The 27,053-nt window shown below is 44.7% G+C and overlaps 1 protein-coding gene across 2 annotated transcripts in view; it reads right to left on the minus strand.

The window, feature by feature from the left end:
• The window catches only part of PRRX1 (paired related homeobox 1), a 68,369-nt gene that overhangs the window by 13,416 nt on the left and 27,900 nt on the right, over window positions 1-27,053 (minus strand). For both annotated transcript variants that reach the window (XM_024553535.4, XM_024553528.4), the window contains exon 2: window positions 1,687-1,862. In XM_024553535.4, the coding sequence (XP_024409303.1) occupies window positions 1,687-1,862 (176 nt within the window). The remainder of the gene's footprint in view (window positions 1-1,686; window positions 1,863-27,053) is intronic.

Consider the following 27,053-nt stretch of genomic DNA (forward strand, 5'->3'; position numbering starts at 1 on the left):
TCTGCCGTAGTGCTTAACAGCAGGAACTCTGGGTCTGTGCATCTGTGTTCAGATCCTGGTTCAGCGTCTTCCTAGCTGTATGACGTTGGGCAGAACACTTGCACTGCTCTGCGCCTCAGTTTCCTCCTCTGTCAGATGAAGAATACTAGCCTCCTCATTGAACTGGCATGAGGATTGAACAGATTTGCTTGTGTAAAGAACTCAGAACAGGGCTTGGCAAGTAAGGGCTCAAGTAGCGTGAGTTCCATGACCGTGATTAGTGCTCATCACAGGCTGTGTCGTGGATATGTCATTAATGTTAGAGTTATTCTCTCTTTCCCTGTCCGATGTGTCCTCACCCTTCTTCACTCCACAGAAACCCCAAATCCTCCACTTGAATGTGCTCTTCACACAGGTTCCTAAATGCATGCTCTTAATGTGTTCATCTCCCATTCCCTCAGCATCTATAACCATGGTACCCATAACAGGTTTCCTGAAGGTTTTCACATGCCCAGAGTGGGGAGGAAAACTGAGGTGGGGTCACAGAGGTCACATGCTCGTACACCTCAAAGCTCAAATTGCAGTCTGGGGCGTGTGGAGTCAAGTGCCGCACTGGACAGTGTTTGTATCATGAATCTAGAAGGTTGGGACACGGTAAGGAGGGAGATCTGTAGTGAGGCACAGTTTCCCCTACCCCACCTAAAGGCATTCAGTTTGATTTTTTAAAATACTTTGCTGCCTAAAGAAACACAGTGATCCAAAGGGGACATACAGGTGGCCAATAGGCATAGGAAAAAATACTTAACATCACTAGCCATCAGAGAAATGCAAATTAAAACCATAATGAGGTATCATCTCCCAGCTGTGAGAATGGCTCTCATCAGCAAATCAACAAGTGCTGGTGAGGATGTGGAGAAAGGGGAACCCTTTTGTATTGTTGGTGGGAATGCAGATTGGTGCAGCCACTGTGGAAAGCAGCATGGAGATACCTCAAAAAATTAAAAATGGAACTGCTTAATGACCCAGCGATTCCACTTCTGGAAATTTATCCGAAGAAATCCAAAACACTAATTCGAAAGGATATATGCACCCCTATGTTCATCGCAGCGTTATTTACAATAGTCGGGGTTTGGAAGCAGCCCAAGTTTTCGTCAGTAGATGAGTGGATAAAACAACTATGGGACATTTCCACGGTGGAATTCTACTTGGCCATAAAAAAGAAGAAAAATTTTACCTTTTGCGACAGCATGCATGGACCTGGAGAGCATTATGCTAAGTGAAATAAGCCAGTCAGAGAAAGACAAATACCATAAGATTTCACTCATATGTGTAATCTAATGAACTAAATAACCTAAGAAGCAAAATAGAGATGGACTCAGAGAGCAGGCCGACAGCTCAGGGTGGCGTCGCTTAGGGGGGTGAAGGGATTGAGTGAAAAAGAAAAAGCACCGTTGGTCACAAAAACAGTGTGGTGAGAGGGGAGGAGGTGGGTAGAGGAGGAAGAGAGTATGGGCAGGGTAACTTGTGACGAAAAAAATTACAATAAAAAATGAACTATTTAAGAAAAAAACACGAAGAGAAACTGATTCTGTCCTCAAGTCGTCCATTTATAATCCTAATTAATTAGCACGAGCTCCAGCTGGCACCTCCGACCATGTGTTTAAACAGTCCTCAGAGCCGTGCCTCTGACAGGGAGACTGGGGTTACCTGCACTCTGGCTTCGGTGAGGTTCACACGGCGGGCCAGGTCCTCTCGCACGAAAGCATCAGGGTAGTGGGTCCGCTCAAAGACGCGCTCCAGAGCCTGCAGCTGGCTGCTGTTGAAGGTGGTCCGGTTCCTCCGCTGCTTCCTCTTCTTCTTCTCCTCTGAGTTCAGCTGGTCATCTGGAATAGAAGACACTGATGATAAGGAGCTAAAGTCATTTTGAGGGTCCCCATTCATACGTCTTCACCGCATGTCTACAATGAGGTATTGTTTCCTTTGCTCACATCTTTACCAAAGTGCTAGCCATAGCCAAACACTACTTTCAGGGTACAAATGTGGGCAGAGGTGCTTGTAAGTCCCTGTGCCAAGTGCCCCAGCAGTTCTGGTGCTTGGTGGTTGTTTGAAATCTGGGGCCAGACCTGAGCCGTCCAAGGGACATTTCCTGCATGCTCAGTGAAGCCTGTTTTGTCAAAGAGGCTAAAGGAAAATTTACTGCTGCCCATGCTCTCTGGACTTCTCTAGAGCTGGGAGAGGAAGAGTGGGTTGCTTTGGACCTTGTTTGTCTCAGACAAGATTATGTTCATTCATATTGCTTCATAACCGAGGAGACCAGCTATCCCCTGGCTCCCTCTCCTCAACATACCCACCTAAACACAGATGCGGACTCATGGAGGGAAAGCACCTCCGCACTGATTGGAGGGATTTCTGTTGTACCAGGCATTCTCCTGCATTTGCTGAAGGCTCTGTGCTGATGCTGGGGCCTCAGCCCAGATCAGGGATGTACTTACAGCCCTGTCCACCTAGCTGACCATGGCCTGGGACTCACCCTGTTACCCTGTGAGAAATCAAGAACAGGGAACAAGACCTCTGACACAGTTTCACCCCAACACTGAGTTCTAGGGCACGGAGACCTTAGGGTCATCTGGAGAATCATGGTCCCAAGTTTTTACCTGTCCACTTTCCTCCCTAGTTTTCTCTGAGTTTCCCCCAAAAGTACCCCAGCCAGCTGGTCATGCATCCCATCCATGGTAGTCAGAGGGTCCTGCCACGCCCACTCAGCCCAGGAATGGTGGATGCGTGAACTGTGCAGAATACCAGCTCTGCTGACACCCCATTGCACTGTCACCTGAGGCCCACGCCACCGCTGAGCCTGAGCAGCAGAGATTTACAGCATCAGCTGCCAAGGCCCAAGTCACATGCTCACCCTGGTGACCTGGATGTATACTTCAGCATCTCTCTCTCTCCCCAAAGACATTGGCCCAAAGAGAAATATGAGGGGTGAGAGAGGATGGAGAGGTGGCCATTTGCTCCACATTCAACAAGTAGCTTTCAGCTACTTTTCCAACATGGGACATCTCCTGGTCCTCTCTGGCTGTGAGCACAACACACTCAAGCACTCCACGAGCGCCAATCACAAGGTCCTAACACAAGTGACACCACGTGGGCCCTAATGTTATCCTTACTGCAGGTCAAGGGCATGTTCTAGATCCGGGTGTCTATTGCAAGTGCAGTTGAAACCCCAGAGCTCCTTGCCCAGGCCTTTCAGTGCCCAACAACTGAGGCTTCTAGGTCTTTTTGATGACAGACCTGTTCCTCCTGAGGGGCTGCCTCACCAGGACACCCTTGGGGCTTGGACTAGAGATGGACCATTCCTTAAAGCATTAGATATCTAAGTGCTGGTTAAATTTGTTTTCAGGGAAAATGGGTAACATTTCTTATCTTTAAACACTGTTTCTGTAGAAACAAAAACCAAAAAACAAAACCTGTGTATCATCTCAACCATGTCCAAGAGCTCAGAAGCCCTGGAGAGTCACTCTCTCAGCTCCATGGCGGGTCGTGGCCTGGCCCTGCCTGGCTCTGGTGTACCTCCGCCAGGAGCTCAGCTTTGAAGGCACTGAAGACACTCAATAACAGGGTCAGATCGGTGGCGTCTTGAGAATGGACCCAGTTGATTATCAAGCTTTCTGGGATCTCTCAAGGCCTGGAGTATTCTAACCAGCATCCCTGATTACACCACTTATTTAGTAATTAGCAAAATTCGTTTACAACACCACCAGTGCTAGAAGGCAAGCCCTGAGGATCCATCACCTCTGAGTACCTATCTGCATGTTTGAAGTCATCCCTGGTGTTTTCATTCTCTTTCCCAAATTTCTTGTCTACAGCTCTATATGTCTTGTACTTCAGGCCCCTCTGGGTCATCCAGGCCTTAATGACAACACCATTTCATGTTCCCATTAGACAGAAGTCTGTACAACATCCTTAGCTTCCATACCTACCCCGGCCTGAGACCAATTAGATAGTAGGCTATTATTTTTAATCATATAAAGGAAATCCTTTATTAAGTAAATGTCATAATTGCTTTCTCTGGAGTAACCACAAGGTCGTGACCCTCTGTGCTGTTGTATAAGCCCAATTCTTCGTGGGCTGCCCAACTGTGACTACGAACAAGAATATTTTATGTTCTATTCTTAGTTCTACAACCCTCTACAGAATCTCTCAGCTGTTCTTTGACAACTTCTACCATTCACTTGAATCCCACTGCCTGTCCACCGCCACCCACGGGCTCCCCTGACGCGGGAGTCAGGGAAATGGAGAATTACAGTTTCTGACAGAGAATAAATAGCTGTGACCTGAGACCATTGTGGCAAGAGTTTCCCAGTGAATGTTCTTGTTGTTTTTAACAAATGAAAACACCAGCCCAGATCATGTTGAAGGCGAGAAGAGATGCATGAGGAACAGGGGTCCGGGGAGGCTGGGTCTGGCCAGTGTCCTTCAAAGAGTGAGTATAACAGAATGAGGCAGGAAAGAACAGCGACAGCTTGAGCGGCAGCCCTGGGCGCTTCTGTCTTTGCTCACAATCACTGAGTGTGAGTCCTCGGTTTCCCCCACAAACACACAAGCACAGGCCCAGCACAGTCTCTGCAGCAGGAGGGGAGACGGACACACTATAGCTGCTCATGAGTGGGGGCACCGGAAGGACCTGTGGTAAGCACATCCGATTCTAGACTGAATAAAGGGGAGACAGAGCGGTGTATTGTTATCATTGCCAGAAGGTAATCTTTTCTGTGAAAATGGCTACAGTGAAGGCTGGTTTTGAGACATGCTCTTCAAGGATGCTGATGTCCAACGGGACATCAGGAAGCATCTCATTCTTTGGGATCCTGAAGTGGGTGGGATTCACTGAGCTGCAGGATAAGCACGGGGACATGGATGCGGTTTTACCAAGATCACAATGCTCCAAATCCAAGGTGCTTACGGACTTCATGGATGACAATGAATTGCAAGTATGAACTTACCAACAAGCATTCTAATACAAATAAGCACAAGGGCCTTAATTAATCAGGTGGGATCATGAGTTATAAACGATTAGCACCAAATGAAACCAGAAAAATTGTCAAATTTAACTCTGTTATTTGATGGATGCAGTGAATGGGACCTAGAAGAATAAAGTGATTTGCCTAAATAACAATACAAGGTGTGGCTGAGGAAGGACTCCTAATGGCATTCCACTGTCAAGAGCAGATGACAGTGTACATGCGAGCGTGAGAGGAACAATGGAGCATTAGAGATATAAATAGAAAACACTACCCTGGGGAAATTTTACGGGAAAGACAGGTTTTCCCATCGCAGTTTATATAAAGTGTCTAAGAAAGAGTCCGTGTGTATCACATGTTGTCGTTCCGACCAGAAGAGCCATTTAAAATGCAGCTGCTGTCGTCTGGAATAGCTACTTTGATCCGGACGTCCTTGAGTTTCCCTTTCCAATGGCCTCCGCCGAGTGTGCGCAGGGGGCTCTCAGCGCAGCAGCAGCGCAGTCCGTCTCCACACCCCCCCCCACCCCGTTCCCCTTTGGGCACTTTCTCTCATTTTAGCACCCAGTTCAAAGTCTGTTTCCCGTGATACTTCTCAGATCTTACCTCCTCCCTAAAACCTCGCCGATAACTCCGTTCTCTAAATTTCTGTATATATTTTAATAGAGAATCAAACACATGGTTAAAATTATGGTTCAGTTCTTTCTGGGTAAATGTCTTGTCACCTCAATGCAGTCAGGTACTCCTATAGAACCTTGGTGATTCATCTGAATAATTTCTGAATTCCAGTCATTCTTTTTAACGATGGATAGCAAACAATTAGGCTAACATTATCTTTTGTATGTAGATGATTTTACCTGGGTGGGGAGAGGGGAAACACCTTTTACCGTGTTTCTTTTTCCAAATACGTTAGTCATCAGATCTAGAGATGGGTGAAACTGTGGGAGTTCTGATCCCTTTGCAAATGCAGGAATCGGTCCTTTATTTTTATTCCTTCCCAGAAAAGCAGTTCTCGATCAAGGATGGGTTGAAGCAAATAGGAACACTCATGAGAAAGACACGCTTTTCAGTGGACCAGGGTGTGAGTGTGGGCATGAGGCACTTCCCCAGGGAAGAAACCCTGTGTCTTGGGAAAGGTGCTGTGGTGCCTTTGATTACAGGTGGAAGAGGGCACTAGCTCTGACCTTGGCTCCCTCTGAACTCCACCTGGGGCTGCTGGCACTGGCGGAGAAGACAGCGCCATCCTGCGGATGGAGAGCCAGGCAGCAAGCCATGATTCCTGCTCAGAAATCTAACAGTACTTTCCCACAGGCATCCCTCAACGCCTGGGGCACTGGCCCTCCTCTGCTCTCTGCCCTGTGGGAGGGGCCTTGGCGAGTCCACATCCAGACGCCAAGTGTAATTTCAAGGTACAACAAAAACATATTTTAGGAATGAAATCTGAAGAGAAATGTGTTTTGCGTGCCCGAGTCACATCAATTTGGGTAGAATTCTGATGCAAGAAGGTAAAACGCCAGCTTCAGTAGCAGAAACCAACCACCACATCAAAGCAGGTTGCCTGCCTTTTGGTTGGAAACATGGAAGGCAAGCGGATCTGAAGGGCAGCCCGCTGATCATTTTATGGGCTTGGAAGAATGTTTTCAAAGGCCCTACATTGCACAACAACTACTTACTTTAATGGGATTTGTGTGGTTCAGGCCCTGTAACCTTAAGAAAATTGAAGGGAGGTATAATTGCAAAAGCCACTAAAAACTGTTTTAGCTTTTATTGCAAGGCCTATGAAAAGCAGCGAGATGGAGCTGTGGCAGCCACTGGCGTTTCTTTGGTTACACGGAGTTCCAATTACAATGAGAACAGCGTCCTTTTAATAGGGGACTCGGTGAGCAGCACAGGGTCACCGAACACGGCCGACTGTTGCAGCACAGACCGAGTTTAGCTTGTCGAGATGCACAAAGCCCAGGTGAGCAGCACACCCACACCTTCTCCTCAGCACACCCGGCATCCTCCACCACTGAACCCTGTCAGTAAGGGGTCCGGTCCGCACCTGTACGATCGCCCAACTGTGTGGCTGTTGTCACCCCGGGGTACGTGGTCACGTTACAACCGCCAGACCCTGCCTGCTCCAGGATGGTCTTCCATGTGCATATGTTTTTTTTCTTTTTACTGTCAACTTTGCCTAGACATGGTTTATTTCTAGTCAAGTATTGGTCCTAAACCTTATAAAGCAGCACTACAACACCTGAAACGTAATCTGGGGGTTTATTTTCTTAGGAGAACACAGTGCTCTAAAAAGCGTATAACAGCAGTATGTCGAATGGTTTTGACCAAAAAGATGCCGAAAGCTGGGACACTGTGGTGCAGACTCCGCTCTAAGGGGAGCCCAGCATAGCTGCACCTCTGAAATAGGAGACGCGGAGGCTTGTGAGGCAGCAGAATGCAGTCAGGTCCCTGTTTGACTTCCTCTCACATCTCCTGCCACCTCTCCAGGACCCGGGAGTTCCACAGACCCGAGATGTCAACACAACCCATGTCGCCGTAGCCCCTTTAACACTCTTGAGACATTTTTCTGAAGAGATTCCCGACCAGAACCCGCAGGCCATCCAGCACACTCAGCATGCCTCTCGAGCCACCCTCCGCGGGAGCCCCAGCTCTCTCCCGGGGCTAGACTGGCCATCTTCCCCACGCTAGCATTTTCCATGTGCCTCAGTCCATTTTAGATGGCAACTTTAGAGACAAAGTTTGTGTTTGAATTTAACAAAGTTCTTAGCAATGCTTAGGAAATACGAATTAATAATCAGAAATGTGCCCTGGCTGGCGTAGCTCAGTGGATTGAGCGCGGGCTGCAGACTGAAGGGTTGCCGGTTCGATTCCCAGTCAGGGCACATGCCTGGGTTGCTGGGCCAGGTCCCTAGTGGGGGCCACATGAGAGGCAACCACACATTGGTATTTCTCTCTCTTTCTCCCTCCCTTCCCCTCTCTCTAAAGGTAAATAAATAAAATCTTTAAAAAACAAATCAGAAATGCTCATCCCTGGCTGGTGCAACTCAGTGGGTTGAGCGCCAGCCTGCAAACCAAAAGGCTGCTGGTTTGATTCCCAGTCTGGGCACATGCCTGGGTTGTAGGCCAGGTACCAAGTTGGGGGCATGCAAAAGGCAACCAGTCAATGTATCTCTCACACAGCAGTGTTTCTCTCCCTCTCTTTCTCCCTCCCTTTCCCTCTCTCTAAAAATAAATAAAACCTTAAAAAAATCAGAAATGTTCATATATTGAGATTATTATTATAGGAGTTCAGTGACTAAACAGAGTACCTTCTCTTTTTGATAAACATAAAATTCTGGCTTTAGATACGTAACTTACTCCCAGTTTCTCTGTGGCTGAATCACTTATTGACTCATTTTTCAATTCACTTCTGGATGTCAAAAAAAGTGGAAAATAATGTTTTCTTTAGACCCAACTGAACTGTAATTGGGGAGGGGGCACAGTGGAACAGAGTGGAGAGTTTTAACTAGCTTAGAAATCTGAACAGCCGTGTTTGCCCGCAGCCCCTGCTGCCTGCTTCGCTGTGGCGTCTGGGGTAAGACACTTCCCTTCCCTGAGCCTCCGCTTTTGAAATATAACATTTGAAAATTTGATGAACCCATCACAGGCAGATAGTCTGACACATCGTTGTAGGCATTTGGTCAGTGGGGCTACAATTTCCCCTTGGACATGGACGAGTCAAGCGCATTGTTCCTCGTCTTTCTGTTCACAGTGTTGGTGTTTAAGTGTTCGGTAAGATTTCTACCACAGCATAGCCAGGGGAAAGTAGGACGGCCATTCAAATATGTTGACGTGACTTAGTTTTGATGGAGAGCATAACTGATATCTGGGAAGCTTAAAAATGGGAAAGAAAAAAAAGAGGCTTTAAAATTGAGAACTGAGACATGGAAAATTGCACATGGAAATTATGCCTGGAAGTTTGTCCAAAAAGCCCCATTTGGGACAGTTTTCTGCTGCTAGTCAATTCCTGGCTTTCTGACAAGCCAATTTTTCTTTCTCAATTTAGGTTTTGAAAAGAAACATTCAGAAATCAGGCAGATTCTAGCACTTGAAAACAGGTAAGCAATTGGTGCCTTGAACAATTAATCTCATGAGAAATAAGTTGTTTTTTTTAAAGGCAGGAAGAAGAAAGAAGGCCAAGGGCTAAAACCAGGCTATGAAAACTCAATGATTTTTCAGCCTATTTGCCTTGGGTTGACTAATTTGGTTGCCACATGTCTAAAAAAATACAAAAGTTGGGTCATATGACTCAATATTTGCTCAGTGAGTTGTTTTTTTCCCCCTCAATGTCAGAGTGCTTTGATAACATTCCAAAGGGATAAAAAGAAATGCAGGAAGGCAAAGTTCTGGGAAAAGTGTGTTCTGACCGAGAGTTTAAAAGCTTTCTAAACGTGCTGGATTCCAGGTGTGTGGTCGACTTGGAAGGGCCTGAGCTTTGACTGAGATTGCACACAGAGCTCTGGATAAGCCATCTGGGGCTGTCTTCTTCTGGTGGCGGTGTTCCTTTGTAATGAGGCTATTGTCATTTTGTAAAGACAAAACATCAATCTCGACATTCGCAGTGGAAATCAGTGTCTTCATAGGAGGCAACTGTCCTCAGTCATTTTTTAATGATTCATTTTCTATGTAATAAATTTTAATGTCCTCAGGAAAAATCTGATAAAAACCAGATTTAAAACAAAACAAAAACAAATCAAAACTGAAAGCAGATAGCAACAAAGGAGATGAATGTAATTAACGAGTAAGCTCAGCTTGCTCATTAATTGGAAGGCTGGTAGTGACAGAACAGGACTCTCCTGCTTGAACACGAAGACAAGTAGGAGGCATCAGAACACTTGAGAACAGAAGCATGACTGTGCATCCCTAAACTTCTTCATCTCGAGTTGAGGGGACAGTACGCTTATAGCAGAGAATGCCCCAGGGAACAGAAAATTAGCTTTTTATCACAAGGAGAGGTGAAGCTGAGGGAAATTCTATAACACTGTATGGAGTAGAGGAGGAGGGTAAAGAGGAAATTCAAGGTCCTCTCAGGTGTTTCTCCAGTATTCTGTAGCAAACTAATGTGAAGACAGAAATGTGCCCTGGCCGGTGTGGCTCAGTGGGTTGGGCATTGTCTTGCAAAGCAAAAGGTTGCTGGTTCGATTCCCAGTCAGGGCACATGCCTGGGTTGCAGGTTTGGTCCCTGGTTGGGGTGTGTATAAGAGGCAACTGATTGATGTTTCTCTCCTCTTTCTCCCTCCCTTCCCCTTTCTCTAAAAATAAATAAATCAAATCTTTAAAAAAACCCCACAGAAATGTGCTAAAATGATCAACATAAGAAGCTTGATCTTTTAAAATAATGTTTAAGTGAAAGGAAATTTAAATTCTCTTTCAAGAATAAGAAAAGCCAAAGTGTCGACAGTGGTTGAAAGCTGGACATATTTGAGGATATGCCACCCTATAACATCTCTGGGTTTCAGCTCTCTTGTCTGGAAAATGGTTTGCTCTAAGATAAAAATGACACATGTTTTGAAAGGTGTAGTGACTAGGTATACATGTTTTCTTCTATTTTGCTTTAAATTCTATTGAGGAACAATGGTGGAAAGAGCTTTGGGTTGGCCACCAGGAGGCTCAGGTTCTGATTCAGAAAGATTATGGACCAAACTGGCAAGGTTAGGCCACCGAGGACTGACTGGCAGAAGTGATAGGTTGGGCTAGGGTAGGGGACTGAGATCTCTTTCAAACCCAGCATTATGGGCTTGGAGATTGCTTTATTGTTTTCGGGAGAAAACTTTCAATAATTATTTGTTTAATGAAATGACTGAACCGTGCCCTTCTGTTGCTATGTTTTTGGTTTTGCTTTGTTTTGTTTTTGTCTTTGTCCTGGAAAGCCTTTGGCTAGAAAATACATCTAATGAGAACTATACCCTAATGACACAGGCTTGGAGACAGTTTGGTGAGTGGCCTGCTCCCCTGTGCCCAGAGTGCTCTGCAGGGATGCCTCCAAATGGAAATTAATATGAATCTTTATTTTAAATTCGTTTACCTCAAACACAGTCCAAAGAAGGAGGATGCCAGAGAGGTTTCTGAGAGACAGCCATTCTAACTTTTAAATGACCTAAACAGATATGGGAATAACTGCCCTTCCTTTTCCTTCTTCTACCGGCCTTGACCTGCTAACCATGGGCGGGTGGCAGTTGCCTTGTTTGTGTCAACCACTGTAGGCTAATCCCCAAATTGGTGCCACAAACAATGGTCACAGCCAATCTTGAGCTTTACACCTTCTCTCTAACACCTTATTCATTCATTTGAACAAGTATCTATTGAGCATCTTCTACATGCCAAGCAAGTAGGCGCTCTGAGAAACACAGAGAAACCGTGCCTGCAGTCCACCTTCAGGGGACTTTATCCCTGATTTGGGGGATGAAGTCCCAAGCACTGGAGAAGCAATGTAGCAATAGAGAAGAGAGATTCCAGTAGATGTGGTGGCCCTCAGAGCAGCAGTGGGCAAGAGAGGGGGACAGAGATGCCACCGTGGGTGGTAGGTGGGAGGTCATGGTCAGCAGGCACCTCTCTGTCTTACCTGAAGCTCAGCATCTATTTCTCAGCTGCACTGTGACTTGTTGCTCTAATCACCATGTCTCCTTGTGCTACTGGTGGTGGTGACAAAAACGCATCTTCCTTGTCTTTCACTTATATTCCTCTTTGTCCTTGTCTCTTTTTGCCTCGCAACACAGCCTAGGCCTCACCCCATCCACAGACCCCTTACACTGATGGCTTCTTCCCCTGCTCTGAGTCAGTTGACCCATTAGCTCCCCATGGGGACCTCTGACCACCAACCAGAAGCAGCCTTCTCCTCACTCTTCTCCTCCCAGCAGCTGAACCCCCTGCTCGACAACACGTGTGAATCTGGAGTCATTCACACTATCTCACACTGGAGTGTGCACTTCATGAGGGCAGGAACCTTTTCTGACTTGCTGACGGTGGCATCCAGCGTCTGGCACTAGTGCCTGGCCTACTCCAGGTACCTTTCTATGAAGGACGAAACGAACGTGTTAACTGTGCTTGGGGGAAACGCCTGTGGTCCTCCCCCTGGTCAGGTCACACTCAGCCACCAAACTCGGCAGTCCTCTCAGGGCTGCCTTCCGGTAAAGTCTCAGCACGTGAGCGTTCCTGCTATAAAGACCTACTGCAGTCTCTCTGAGGCATGTACGTTCCAGACATGTGTGGTACCCAGGTCTTTCATGCCCTTCCCTTGGGCACGACTTTGCATCAGTAATCACCTCCCCAATGAGAAGGTAAGCCTGGAAGGCAGGTGAACTAAGAACGTAGAATAGATCTCTGTTCATCTTGGTAGCACCCAAGACCTCTGGTAATGACGCATGTGGAATTATTGCCGGTTTAGACGTGACCTAGTACAGCTATTTCCGTTCCGAAATTATATGTTTAGCTTCAGGTTATATTTCTTCTAGTTAGTCATTTCTAGTCTCTGTGTCTTCTAGCCCCTTTCACTGGCAAAGGGGCTCGGGCGAAAGCCTGGCGAGTCCATTATCTGACATACGGGAGCATTACAGGCTGTCAGCCACACCTAAACCTTCATTACGTGGTGATTTCCTCTCCAGGGACATGTGACTGTTTCAAATAGTAAGGAAGATGATGCATTAAGGTTACATGAGAAAAAATGTTTTTGGGCAAAACACCGAAAAAACCATGTGGAATAATCTTATTCCACTGAATCATGTCCGCTGTTGCTGAGCAGCCCTAAAGGGCTCCTTGTTAGCAGGTGACTGTCTGACTGCACTGGGAATCTGTGAGTAATCTATGTGTCACTGTGATGCCTGTCGTGGCCACCACTTCCAACTCCCTGTCATCCGAGACTTGGCGAGAAGAACTCATCCTGCCCCACTCGTAACAGGAAGAAGGCAGGATGGAGGAAAGACCTAACAAGTTGTATTGATTAAAAAGAGGATTGAACTAGAAAAGTTAACCAAAGATAGGAACAAGGACTTTTTAGTCACCACCTAAATCATTCTTTTCCTTCGCATCTGTTTTTTAACTTGCCTCCAATGCCAATCCAAGTGTTCTTCCCTCCACATTCTTGCATCTGTTCTCAGATGTCCACTATTTAAAATTTTCCCCAACTTTTAAATTACTTTCAAGAAAGGATGTTGATGGTATTGTGTTGAACCAGGAGGAAGAGCACACTGGGACCAGCTAGTGTGTGATTCCACAACCCACGTTCCCTGGCCATTGGGAGTGCTTTCCTTTGCCAGCCTTCTCATTTCCTCTCTTCCTCCACGACTCCATGTAAAATGGCCCAGGGCTCTGTGGTCTGGCTAACTCTCTGGAAGTCAGCACCTTTAAACAAAGTGTCTCAGGAAAACATGAGAAGATTTTGCAAACTCAGGGGACTTGTGAAAAGCATATGGATTAGGTGTGTAGGTAGAGGAGGTAGTCAGGTTTTATAAATACAGCGTTGCCATAAATCTATTAAAGAAAGTATATGGTAACTGATTCGGGCAAAGTGGGGATACGATAAGCTGGGGTTTAAAAAATTTTTTTCTCCCTAAAGAGAGAGTTAACTAGAAGGAAATCTGCCCCCTTGGAGCTATTCAGATGTAGTTTGAAGACCCCTGATGGGGTCCTTCACTTTGTTTATTTGGTTATTTCCATACAAAGGTTTTCTAGGGGTAGTAGTCAAACCTCTCCCTTTGACAGCATCATCAAACTTCTTTTTCTACTACAGTTCTGTTAGTTTGGGGGGAATCTCCTTGGCTAGAGGGTGATGATTATTTTTTTTCCTGGAGACTTCCCACTTTAGCACCACTGCCAGCTCCTCTCAAAGCTGACAGGGCACTTAGCTTTGGTGGCCACGGAGCCTGAGAGGTCACCAAGTGATTTCAATATGCTTAACATCTTGACCAGGGAGAAAGCATTTTTTATATCAAAGATTATCTCTAATTTGTCATAGGCTATGGATCAGATTTACATAACAGTGATTTTATTCCCTTTCCCATGTTTTCAGCAATCCAATATTTATAAAAAGTTTCATAGAATTTTAGTACAAAGACAACTTTATTTAATGGTGGGGAGAAAAACAAACTCCAGTGGATTAGTAGTCAAACAACCTGGGTTCTTACTCTGGCCCTGAAAAGTCATGGGATTTTTTTTCCTTCAGTAATGTCATTTCAAGAATATAACTCTGCCAATCTGGGTTTTCATTCCTAATGCTGTCAAATGGGGCATGGTATCAAACTGTTTTTAATAACTTTTTCTGATTTTCAGTTGTAAAATCGTCTTTTAAATACTTGACCAATGAATAAATTTGTGCACTCAAAGAGGGCTATAGTAAAAAATAATATATTAACTTACTCGTTATCTCTAATTTTGGAATATATGGATTTAACAATGGATTAAGTAGATATTATATAATTCCATGGTTATTTCTGTAGTCAAATCTGCAGTGTTCTTGATGTTCAAAATAACATTACCGATTATCTTTGTAGATATTGAGGTTATTTCTACATTGCATAGATGCTTATTTTCTTTTAGATAATTTTTAAAGAAAACGTTGAGACTTAGCAGATATTCAAACAACGGGGAAGATGGTATAAGTGAAACACTTTTATAAAGTTCTGGAATTTTAAAATAATCTAACATTTAAAGATGGGGGATATATTTCTAAAATGTCCATGTGTGCGAGTGTGCATGTGCATGTGGATGTGGGTGTATGCGTGACTCAGCTCAGAGAATCCTGGGTTGAACTACAACAGTGCTGTAAACATGAGAACTAGAAGGAGATCCAGTTGCCTGCTGTGGAAAAGACCAACCTGTGTCATTGGGAAACGTACTCGTTTGGGTGTTCTCTAGAGCCCACTAAAAGTGCTACGATGTGTCATCATCACCTAGTTCCATGCCAACTGTATCTGGTAACTCACTTTGACACATTAGTTTCTAGGTAGGAACTCCCAGACAATGGCTCATGGCATATCAGTGCCGGCTGGACTCAACTGTAAACAAACAAACAAAAAGTATTTAAAATTGGTACTTCAGATGTTTAACATTTAAATAAACCAAGGCCGAGAGTGTAAGGATCCAAGTGAAGCCGATTGCCAAGTTGTGCTGGTTGGTACAGCCGAGTGTTGTATCACTGAGCTCTTAAATTGCAGCACAATGCAGACATGGAGGAGGAAAAGTGGCCAAAAAGAAAAGGAGAGGGGGCATTAAAGATGGCAGTAAGGATGGTCTTCCGTTAAACTCTGAGAGCTCATACGTTTCCACCATCCCGCTAGGACTGAAGTGATATGCAAGACATTGGAACTGTTGTAGTGTGTGTCTGAAAGTCCAGAGAAAAGCCACTAGGTAAGTTTTATGGATCCGTCCACAAAAGCAGCTTCTTGTCAGGCCTGGAAAATTAATGTTACCAAGGATCCAGTAACAACAGAATCTAAGCCTGTTAGATTCCAAGTTGAGGCCTCTTCCAAAAGAAGAACATCCAGAAAAACAATTTATTCCCCCAGACTGAGAGAGAAAGTCTTAATGTTACAGATTAAGAAAAGTTTGGTGGATAGTCTATTAGACACAGGCTACAGATCTGCGGGGGCAAATCTGTCTACCATGCGTTTCAACAAAGACATCACAAAGGTGAGCTTCTCCAAGATCACCCCTTGTGGGAGCGCAGGACAGGAGACAGGAAGATGTATGCCCCTGGCTTTCCAAGGTCTATCCTGCGTCTCGAGGCTCCTTTAAGGAGACAGCACTGCTGAGAAGGCGAGCTGGCACCCAGTCCTGTGTAATGAATGACAGCAGTGACCCACGGCCCATAAATCAGCTACATCTTGTGGACCCTACTTAACCTTTGGGTATGATGAATATTTGGTGTGTGTTTTTAGTGGTTTCAAGCCAAACGTTAACCACAGCCTAGAGATGTTTGAACCTCAGGGAAAGAACGAGAAACCTATGTTCCCTCCTTTATTCTCAGTGCAGATGGAGGGAACTGAATTCCACTAGTCAGAGACAGTGTAATTGAATTCATAACTTCTGAGGGCCGAGAGGTTGCCTTTCTATGGTGCCTTTCTTCCAAAGATCATAAAACACCTCACATATGCTATTTCATTTATATTCCAAATGTCTTTGTGGAGGACAAAAAGAGCACTTAATATCATTTTAACCAAAAAAGTATTAATAATGTAATATAGTTCAGCAAAATAAGGGAGGCAACATTTATCTAATTTAACGTACAGGGAAACCAGTGTTTAGTAGCATTTTATTTTTAATTAAAATTTTATTTTACTTTTCCCAACTTCTCTAGACCTCATTAATTATTCTCTTAACTCTAATTGCCTCAAGTGCTTGATTTATACAACTGAGCACATTGTTTTATGTGGTCATGTTGTCATCTCTGCCTTCTTTATATTTCTGTCTCAGTAGCTACTCGGAGAGACTGGTGTTTATCGGAAATGCACTAAGTAGGTGACAGAGCCCTGGGAGAGTTCCCTCTCTGTCACTCACTGTCAGCAAATTCACACATCCTTCCTAAGCTCTAGTTTCTCTACTAACAAATGAAAAAAGAAAGTGTAAATGTTTTACAGGATTGTTGTGAAGTACAGATAAGACAATTTTCTAAAAATACTCTGCATATAATTAAAGACATTATTAGATAATGGTTATAGACTCCTGTTATATAATTTTAATGTGGTTATATAATTACTATACAATGTCACAGCTCTGTGAAGGCAGAGACAATATTTTGTACCGTTCTTACATACTTTCCCTCTGATATGATGTTAAGTTGATGTGATTTCCCAAGTTAAGTCCTTCATGAATATTTCTTAATAAAACAGATAATTTCTGAGTACTTACTATTTGCCAGGACCCACTGTTAGGTGTTTATTTCGTATTTCCCTGCCATACAAGGCCATGTGAGTACCACCCCCATGATGCAGATGAAGACACCGAGGCTGAGGCTGAGCAGCCTGGCCGAGCCCCACAGCCAATGTGTGGCTCCAGGCTGCAGGGCTACTGGGCCCAAATTCTGCAAAGCTTTACTCCCTTGCCTTTTAGAGAACCGGTGGTTGAGAAAGTGCTGAGATCATGAACTTCCCTTCCTAAAACTGTTTTTTAAAGATTTTATTTATTTAATTTTGGAGAGGGAAAGGGAGGGAGAAAGAGAAGAAGTATCAATGTGTGGTTGCCTCTCATGTGGCCCCCACTGGGCCCGCAACCCAGGCATGTGCCCTGACTGGGAATCGAACCGGCAGCCTGTTGGTTCACAGCCCACACTCAGTCCACTGAACTGAACTCCAGCCAGGGCCTTCCTCAAACTATTAAAAAATGAATGAACTTAAAGAAGTGAATAGGAATTTGTGGGAGTATGTTTGGTATCATTTTAACCCAGATATTGAAATAGGTAACTAGACTAATTCCTCGATACGATGGAATAGCACTCATGGGATTTTCACGAGAGGTGTTTCATTCAGAGAAATGCATCTGAGCGTTCGATTTGGCAAAAAACTTGAGACTTGAACTTACAGGCTGGAAGACATTTCTATTCTTCTCTGGATCAACGAGTTATCAAATGCTTCCAAAAGGGCGGGGACACAAATCAGATGATGCAAAAGGTGGGGGGGGGGGCGAAACAAGACGACCGTGTAGACACAGGGCCCGCAGGACACGCTCAGCCGCATTGGTCACTGAGCGCATCAGCCCCGGCTCTCTGGAATCCCCAAGCTGTTTAAATACTCTATGGTTGCCACTTGTGGAAGAGCCATATTATACTGTGTTTGCCTCAAGTGCTATCAAAATACTATTTAAATTCATCTCTTTACTCTTCAGAGGGAGCTTATGTGATAGAACAATGGAAAACATAAGAAAAGAAGTCAAAATTCATTCTCTCTGACATGAACATGAGCCAGCACCTCAATGTAAGAAACTGGTTAGTCCCATTAAGAAATTAAGTTGGGCAGTTCCTGTTGTTTTTAGTCCTTTTGTGATGGAGATTACATTTGTTAGCAGAAATGTGGGTCAGCTCTTCACACACACCCCCAACTCCATGGGAGGGATCTGACAAATGTGTAATTCTTTTTTTTTTCCAAGATTTTATTTATTTATTTTTAGAGAGGGGAAGGGAGGGAGGAAGAGAGGGAGAGAAATACCAATGTGTGGTTGCTTATCACTCACTCCCTTACTGGGGACCTGGCCCGAAACCCACTCATGTGCCCTGACTGGGAATCGAACCGGTGACCCTTTGGTTCACAGGCCAGTGCTCAATCCACTGAGCCACACCAGCCAGAAGGCTAAATGTGTAATCCTTGAACACAACAAGCAAAGCATTTGACCTGAGTTGACAAGGACTAGTCAGATGCCCACAGATTAACTGAGTTCATACCCAAGGCTTGTATGAGCCTTTAAACCGCGGACTTCAGATGAAGTTGCAATGATGAATCAGTTCAGGTCTCCTGTCTTGTGTTTTCTTTCCATTTGTATAACAGGTTTGTTGAACACCTACTGGCTGGTGGGCATGGAAGGGCGATGGTCTCCACCTTCCCCAGGAGCTCACCATTCAGTGAGAAAACCAGGTATATGAATAAGTAGCTTCCACAAAAATGAGCTAAGTAAAGTAATGAAGGCAAAGATTGTAAAGTCATGGCACAAAGGAGGGGTCAGTTGTATTTTAATACGGCAGAAAAGAGTCACAGAAAAGGAAGACCTCATTGTACTGGATCTTGAAGAACAAAATCATACATTTTGACCAGGGGAAAAAGATTGTAATGGATGGAGTATAGTGATAGAAAGCAGGATTACTTTTTGCTAGGAGGGGATTTTCGCCTCATGTATTCCTCCCTCCGGCCCTGTAGGAGCATGCCATCATTGCTAATTTGAAAGGTTCAGAGATGTAGATGGCTCAAGAACACAGGGCTGCTCAGTGATACGATCTTGATTCTCCTTGCCACAGCTGAGCATTTGGGAGCTTTGAGAAGAGAGGAAAGACGAAGCCGTGGGGAAAGCAGGGCCAGATGGTGAAGGGCCTCTTACAGCATGCACTTGGACTTCATCCTTCCATGCAGGGGAGTCAGGAATGAATTTTTTTGGGCATGGGTGCTGAGAGCAGTTTTGCCTTTCAGATAGCACCCTGGTAATTGCACGGAGCTTGGTTTTTGGCTGGGCATGAGACAAACATCAATGCTTAGACATGGAAGGTCAATGTTAAAAATGTGGCCCTGCCTGCTACTTTTAAAGGTCTGGATGCCTGGGGCCTCTTGGCTGCTTCAACTACCCCGTAATATCTCTTGTTCATCATCTCCCACTCTCTCCCCTGTCTGGGCCTGTTCTTAACTCTCCTGGTCATCTTTCTTTCAATCTATGAGGTATCTGTGTATCCAAGGAACTAAAGATACAAAGTGCAAATTCAGCCCATGGAAAAGGAAACTATGTGTGCTGTGTGGGAGAGCTCTGAAGGACTTGCCAAATGGGTCAAATATGCATCGGAAAACCCCACGCACCCCTCTGTCAGGAACCTGCAGTCATCGACCCGCCAAAGGCTCTCGACTGAATTTCACCAGCTCTGGGGAGCCTCACTTTAACCAACTTGACTCGTAAAAAATGAAAATTTCCAAAAACATAATATAGCTGGGGTCCCAAACTAACTTTAGGATATTTTTAAATTTCTAACTCCACTGGTACATTTAAAGTATAATCACCTATATACAAAACCTCCAGAAACTCATCCATTTGGACTTCAAGCCCAGCTGGTATTTCCCATTGTATTTCTGTGTTGCTTTGCTGCATTCTTACAGGAAGGCATCCCAGCTCAAACCCAAGCTAGCCTGCCCCTTTCAGAGCCTGCAGGAACCCTCATTTATCCCTGTTGGCCTCCTCCAGCCCCTTCATATAACGTTCCCTTCAGACTTAAAGTGGGCGGACCCTCCTGACCTCCTTCCCCAGCCCCATTGCTCTCTGCACAGTTTCTGTGAAGTGACCAGGGTGCCTCTTCTTGGCGTTCACCTGGGACCAGAGGCCCAGAATGAAATAGAGAAAGAAGGGAGACCTTTGAAAAGTCAAAAACTCCCTTGCATGTCAAGGAACTAAACATGGACCTCTTTGAGAGTTTTGTGAAAGAAAGAAAATTCTGAGTACAACATAAAAAAAAAATGTATTAATGTTTGCTGGAGAAACAGGCAAGCTTTTTCCACCAGAAGAGTCCTTTCTGTAGTAAACTTGGCAGCCGGGCAGCCCGAGCATTTATCTCCTGCACAGAAAGTGCTCTGTCAGGCAGGCTGCGACTAACAATACGCTGAAAAACACACCACAGACTTCCACTGTATTTTATTTGGCACGGAGGAATTATTCCTCAGCACAAAGTATTTGCAACTGGCATCAGTTAAACAAGAAATTACAACCTTTAAAAGCCCTATTTATCATTAGCTGCAAAAGTTCAGACTTCACCGTCAATTACTCTGACAAAGGATTACAGACCATCCACGCCGCGCACAGGATAACAACCGCCTTGGCGGCCAGCGGGCCTCTCTGGAGGGAGGATTAGAAAGTTTACAGCCTGGAGCCCCTTCTCCGGGGCCCCCCTCCATTCTTCTTCGTCCACCCTCTTCCCCTGTGCAGGCCGACCCTTCCATCGTTAGTACCCTCCCTCTGTCCACCTAGGCTCGCAGCGGCTGGTAGACCAGCAAGCTTTCCGCAGACAGAGGCCACGGCTGTGAAAGCCATTGCTTAAGAATCCTTGGCCGCATCAAGTCGGCAGCAACTTTGCCCCCAGTTCTGCTCTGAATGAGTTCTGTTGATAAAAATGGAAATTACAAGATTGATTTCTGAAAGCTGAAGAAATAGTATAGCGTTATTCCTCTCAGCTGCTTCATTTAGAGGCTAAATGGTCAGAAAAATAGTGATTTTAATAAGCCAAAGGCCTCTCCTGTGATTGTACAACACCCGCCTGGGCCCTGAATGGTGCCTGTGTGCTCTGGAAGAAGCCTTTGCGTGCGCCTCTGAGGCCTTAACCCATCTTTAAGTGCTTTCATTCCTTCGGAACGGAGAAACAAAGACATGCTTTGTTTTCCAGACATGAAAGTAAAATTTTAAAGAAGTATTTTAAAGTGATCATATAAGTGATAAGACCTCCCTCTCTGGAGATAGATATATGTATACGTATGTATGTATATGTACACATATACATACACACATACATATATATGTATATATACATATTTAGCTTTAACTTTTCAAAGAAGTAAGAGGTCATTATCTGTTTTACTGCCACCTCGTTGCCAGTTGAATTAGTGTAAATGGTCCTGGAGTTCCTCTCGGAGGCCCACAGATGAATATTAGTGTCTTCAAGATTTTGGTTTTACTGGCTGTATACAAACATCTTTCATGAGAATGAAGTAAAATAACATGAATACCGCTTCTCCAAGATTTGTAGTGTCCGATCATTGACGATGGTAACACTGGCTATGGAGTTGGTAAAGATGATGGGGGAGATAGGTGTTATTAAAAGTTATGTTTTATAAAGGCTTTTTAATGCTACAAAAGGATACGTGTGAATATGTATCTCCATATATATGAATGCAAATTATACATACGGCATATTCTTAACTATGTTAAACAAGATCGAGCAGGAACAGACCTGAAGGAAATAAATCAGAGTGGGTAGGAGTGTTCCTCTGTGAGGGATGCAAGAACTGAGGATTTTCCCCTTACTGTTTTTTCTAGACTCTTTTCTAACTTTCTCTGATGAGCTTGTCTTACATTATTTCTGAGAACAAAAAGTAGAAAATGTACAAGCAAGGAAAAAAAATCAAAACTACACTATTATATTTGGGAGGTGATTTTGAATATGTAAACTTTCTCCCTTCCGATACGATAACCTGTGGGGGAGACAAGAGCGCCCATTTTCCAGGAAAGTCACTGAAGTTCGGAGAGATCAAGTGATTGGAAGGGAAACGAGTTTGCGTGTTGCTGCCTAAACCAAGACACAGCTTCTTTCTCGTCTTTTTATAGAATTGATTGGGGTGACACTGGTTAACAAATCATACAGGTTTCAGGAAGGCACAGTGTATTTAACTTCTAGGCCTCCGTGCTTTGCCTTCGTGCTCGCCACTGAGTGTGTGCATGTGTGTGTGGGGGGGGGGGGTGCGTGCCTACATGCAGTTAATGCGTGTGTAAGTGGGCCTATTCATGGAGGAGGCTCCCATCTCTCCAAATCAGAGAATGTTCCAGCACATTGGGTCTGCTGGGTTCACAGGACTATAGCTTGTGGATGACCTCCTCCAGAAGTTATAGGAGTTGGCAAAGCTTTATTTAGCTCTCTAAGGTTCAAAGAATGTGCCAGGCAGATTCTCAGTCCAAAAATAATCTCCTTTTACTGGTGCTCCAAATTAACTCGTGGAGGAGTGAGCCGAGCTAAATCAGAGTGTTCGTGCTGCCAGGCCCGAGGAGTTTTGTGGAGCGGGGACCGCTCTCTCCCCCGTGAGAACTTTACAGCTTCCTTCCTCGGAGAGAGGCTGTGCCGAGATGCAAGGAAAGTCCGTGAAGCAGATCTCCCAGAATTCACTTTATTTGACAAAGACTCTCAGTTTAATCCCCCGGTGTGGAACATTTAAAATTTTTATAGGTTTTCCTAGCTTTTAAAGTAATTTGCATTTAAGTAAAGAGATACTAATCTCTGGTGCAAATGGCAAAATGTGTTCTTTGCTCTTTTTTAACTGGAAAATTTGGATTCATAAGAGTCACTGGGTGAGGTCATTTTCCTTATAAAGGATGTCTAATAGCTTGGCAAATCTTCACCACATCCCTTCTGGGCCGCCAGCTCCACCTCATGTTATCTTTTCCTGACTGATGCCACACCATGCTACATTTCTCTCCAGGAGCTGCCCACTGGGAGACAGGTGATGCGAGGCATAAAATATGAAACCGAGATCCATGGTGGCCTCTTTTTCTGTGACATGTCACCTCTGGTCATGGCTAATGACACATTTACCACCACTCCTTTAGTGTGGGAGTAATCCCCACTGAGTTTTCAAAGAGCCACAGACAAGCATGTCTTCCTGCCCTAGACCCTGGGATTTCATGTGTCACCCTGTCCTTGGCTCCCGCCCACCTGGCGCCTTGGGTGAGTGGCCAGAACAGGGGTGAGCTGTCGGTCCTCTCTGTGCCTCTTTCATACTTGGCTTTGGACACCACTACAGCGAGAGGAAACTCAAGCGCCCCAGGCTAGAGGCAGGTGTGTCCAGTTTTATTTCCCGACACTGAACACCTAGAAGGTCCCAGAAAAATCATCCTAGGTCGCTCTAGGCTGTGCTGCTACTTCAACTGAGGTTCCAGCAAAGGCCCTGGAGAACAGAGCCAAAATCGAGTACACTCAGAAACCAAGAGTAAAAGAGAGGATGGGATAGGTAGAGTCGGGGGGAAGAGGTTGTTCATGCCTTTTATACATCTCTTATTGACTGAGAAGTGATTTGAACAACTAGGACATGTAAGGGATGGGGAGTTGGCTTGTCCAAGTGCAGAGAGCTCAAGCACAGCTGGCAGAATAAAGGCTTTGCTCCTGACTCTGAAGAAGAAAATCCCCACCTCTGTCCAGCTGTGGCTGGGAACGTCACGTGTATACGGAGTCCCAGGGTGAAGGAATGACCTCTTCCCCCAGGGACGGCGAACAGACAGGTGACATGAGCATCAGGTGTATTCCATACAGGTTTTGTTAAAAAGAAGGGGTGGAGGGAGAGCAGCTGACTGACCGTTGGGTGTGTAGTGTTTATACAGCATCTTAATGTGGGTAGTGGCCACTACAATGCAGGGGTGAGTGAGCTGCGGGTGGACGGCACTGGGCGTTCGACCAGAGCTCATGTTCTCATCACAGGTGTGCAACCAGCTGGCCGGTCTTGTGCAAATTGCCTCAGTTTCCTCATTTTGCAAATACGAGGTTCCAAAGGACACTCCCTCTAGCCCCTTCCAGCTCTAATTGTCCAGGTGCAGTTACCACATTGAGTCATTCTAATATCAGATACAGGGCAAATCAGACCCCCAGGGACAACCCGTTGTGTGAACTGGACCCTTCCATCCCAAGTTCTTACAACTGCATGCAAGGTCAGAGCATCTGGGCGCTGCCCCCAAAGCCAGGATTCTGCCAGCTCCCTAATTTACTGCATGAAGGGCCTGAATGATGAGGTGGAAGGGCTGATGCCTATAGCTGCCCCTTAGTTCCTGCAGGCATTGTTATTCTTACAGCAAAAAATCCTTCGATGCTATCATACTTTAATTTGTATCTATAGGAACACATCGAGCACAGCTGTTACTCATTAGACTCCAGGACTACAGGAAAAAGGAAAAAAATGAGTAAAGTTTTATTTACAGTCAACTTGTGTTATGAAATAGAAGGAGTCTCTGACTCAATAAAAAGATGGGCTTGGTGCAAAAAGCATAAATATGCTTTCATAATACAGTGGTAAATATGGTGGGCACATTTCCCAGATTTTAAGTACTATTCCAAAATTCTTATTTTCTCCATAAGTATATGCACTCCTCCTAGTTCACGTGACTAGCTTTTGAGTAAGAAAATGCAGTTACGTGGGGACTAAACCTTTTCTAACAGGCATGTGTATTAAACACACACATTAACATACACGTACACAAAATTTTCAGCTACATTTTATAAAGATAACTTCCACGCTGCGAAAGAAACAGCTGTTCTGTGAGACAGCGCACTCCCTATGTGTGAGCGTCTCTCAGCGAGCCTGGATTCCATCTGCCAGGAATGTGGGAGAAGGAATTCCAGATCCCAGGACAGGTTTGAGGCAACCACTTAGAAGCTGTCTTTCAACTCTGAATTCAACGATGCTGTAGGCTACTATTTTTTCCCAAAAAATTCATTAAAAAAATTGACTCAACATTCCTACTGTTTCACGTGTTGGCAGGTATTTGAACCAATAGAAAAGAGAAACAGAGTGACAAGTTAGAAGGTTTGCGGTGCTGACAATGTGATATGTTTGCACCTGCAAACCAAGGTCAGTGGTAACAAAATCCTTCAGGGCAGTGACCATTCTGCCAGAGAACTGCCAATGCTTTGGAGAAGCAAAACTCTGCCTTGTGGAATCTCTGTGTGGTGAACAACACTGTTTTCACTTCTTACCGGCAGACACATGAAAATAAGCCATCAGCTGTTTGTGCATAAGATGGAATGATTGCTCCCAACCATTTAACTTGGTGGGAAAAACCCCACCTCAGTTGTTGTTTCTTATCCTCATCTGAGGACATGTTTATTGATTAGAGAGAGAGAGAGAGAGAGAGAGATCAATAGGTTACCTCCCATATGCATCCCAACGGGGGTATCAAACTCGCAACCTAGGTATGTGCCCTGACTGGGGATCGAACCCATAACCTTTTGGTGTACTGGATGATGCTCCAACCAACTGAGCCATCCAGCCAGGGCCCACCTGAGTTTTATACTGCTGTAGACTCATCTCGTAGTTACTCATTCCTGCCTTCCTCCAATAACATCAGATTTCTGAGAGAATTGACTTTCCTTGATCCCTGGTTTCATCTCCACATTTAGCCCAATTTGGAATTTGAGTTCCTCGTCATTTTTCTTAGATTTCCTAGAAATTGCAAGTAATAAATTGCCCCATCAACCCCGTTGCCCCTCCTCCATCCTACTACGTGCAGTGTCGCGCTTCTCATTCCTCTAAGTTTTCCTTTTGAGAGCCTGGCTGAGCAGGTTTTACCTAGCAACTCAGATTTTCACGTTGTTTGCAACGGTGAACGTGGAGTTTAGTGGGGGTCGAAGACAGAGGAAGTGGGGATTGCAGCCCAGCAAGAAAGCCCACTGCTGGTCTCTCCTGGCCTTTCCTGGTCCCCTTTGCAGGGAAGGCAGCTCCGCCATATCAAATATCCTGCTTCCTGAAAGCTGGCCGCTGAGATCGGCGTGCTCAGGAAATTACCCCACCACAGACCATGTCCACACCGACCCTAGGTGCACCCATATTCCAGCTTTGCCCTCTAACCCCACCTCCTTAATCACATTTGCATGCTGTCTCCACTTTTTTTTTAGTAATATTTAGGACCTTTCTATAGCATATTCCATTTTGCGAGTCATTTATCAATGCTAATTCATCTCTTCTCACCTTTATTCCTTTGAGGGAGAGCCTTGTGATTAGTAATAATAACAAAACCATGGTATTTGGCTTTTCTATAGCTTCTGTCTCTTGAGAACGCTACAATTATTAACAGCACACAGCGGTGTCCCGGCCCGACCCAGGTCACAGAAGGAGTGGAGAAGAATGCAATGACTAGCTAAGTGGAGTAAATTGAAGGCTGGGTTGGACCTCAACCAAGATGCCGGCGTTAATATGCCTGACTGTTCAGGAAAAGTTCCAGGATTGCTTAATGATGAAAAGCAATAAGGCTGTCAGAATTCGTCTGGAATATATATGGGATTAGGCCAGCTCCTAAAATTTTCCAAGGTGCCTCAGGGTCAAGGGCTTTCTGCAGAAGGTAAGCCTTTTGGATGATAAAAAAAACTCCAATAGCCCCAGATGCAGAAAAATGCAAGATAGATAGGGTGTGGGTGGTGGGGAGGGGGAGAGAGAGAAAGAGTTAAGTTCCATGAAGGCTGTCTATCGGGCCCATTTCAATCCTCAGTAATTGTACATTATAATTTCTTATCTTGAAGAAAAATGATTCTACGACTAAGATAAATCTAACTCTTTAATAAGAGAATACCAGGGACCTGATTAAAAAAACTGCTTTAATTTTTCATCAAATACATGTAACACAGCAACTTAATAATAATGTTTAGGTTATAATGCTTATGAAAATGTAACATTATACTTAACAATGGATGGTTACCCTTTAATCACATTCTAGAAAGGCAGCTGAACTCTAATATTTAACTTAATAGTGAATGAAGGAAGGATCGCCAACAGGCTTACTAACCCCATTTATTGGAATTTTTAAGGCTCTTCTCTTGAGTGAAACCGTTCAAATTAAGAATTTAATCAAAATTGTTGATTAAATTAGGGACACAATGCAATATACACA

This window comes from Desmodus rotundus, chromosome 12, assembly GCF_022682495.2.
Source record: "Desmodus rotundus isolate HL8 chromosome 12, HLdesRot8A.1, whole genome shotgun sequence".
Lineage (NCBI taxonomy): Eukaryota > Metazoa > Chordata > Mammalia > Chiroptera > Phyllostomidae > Desmodus > Desmodus rotundus.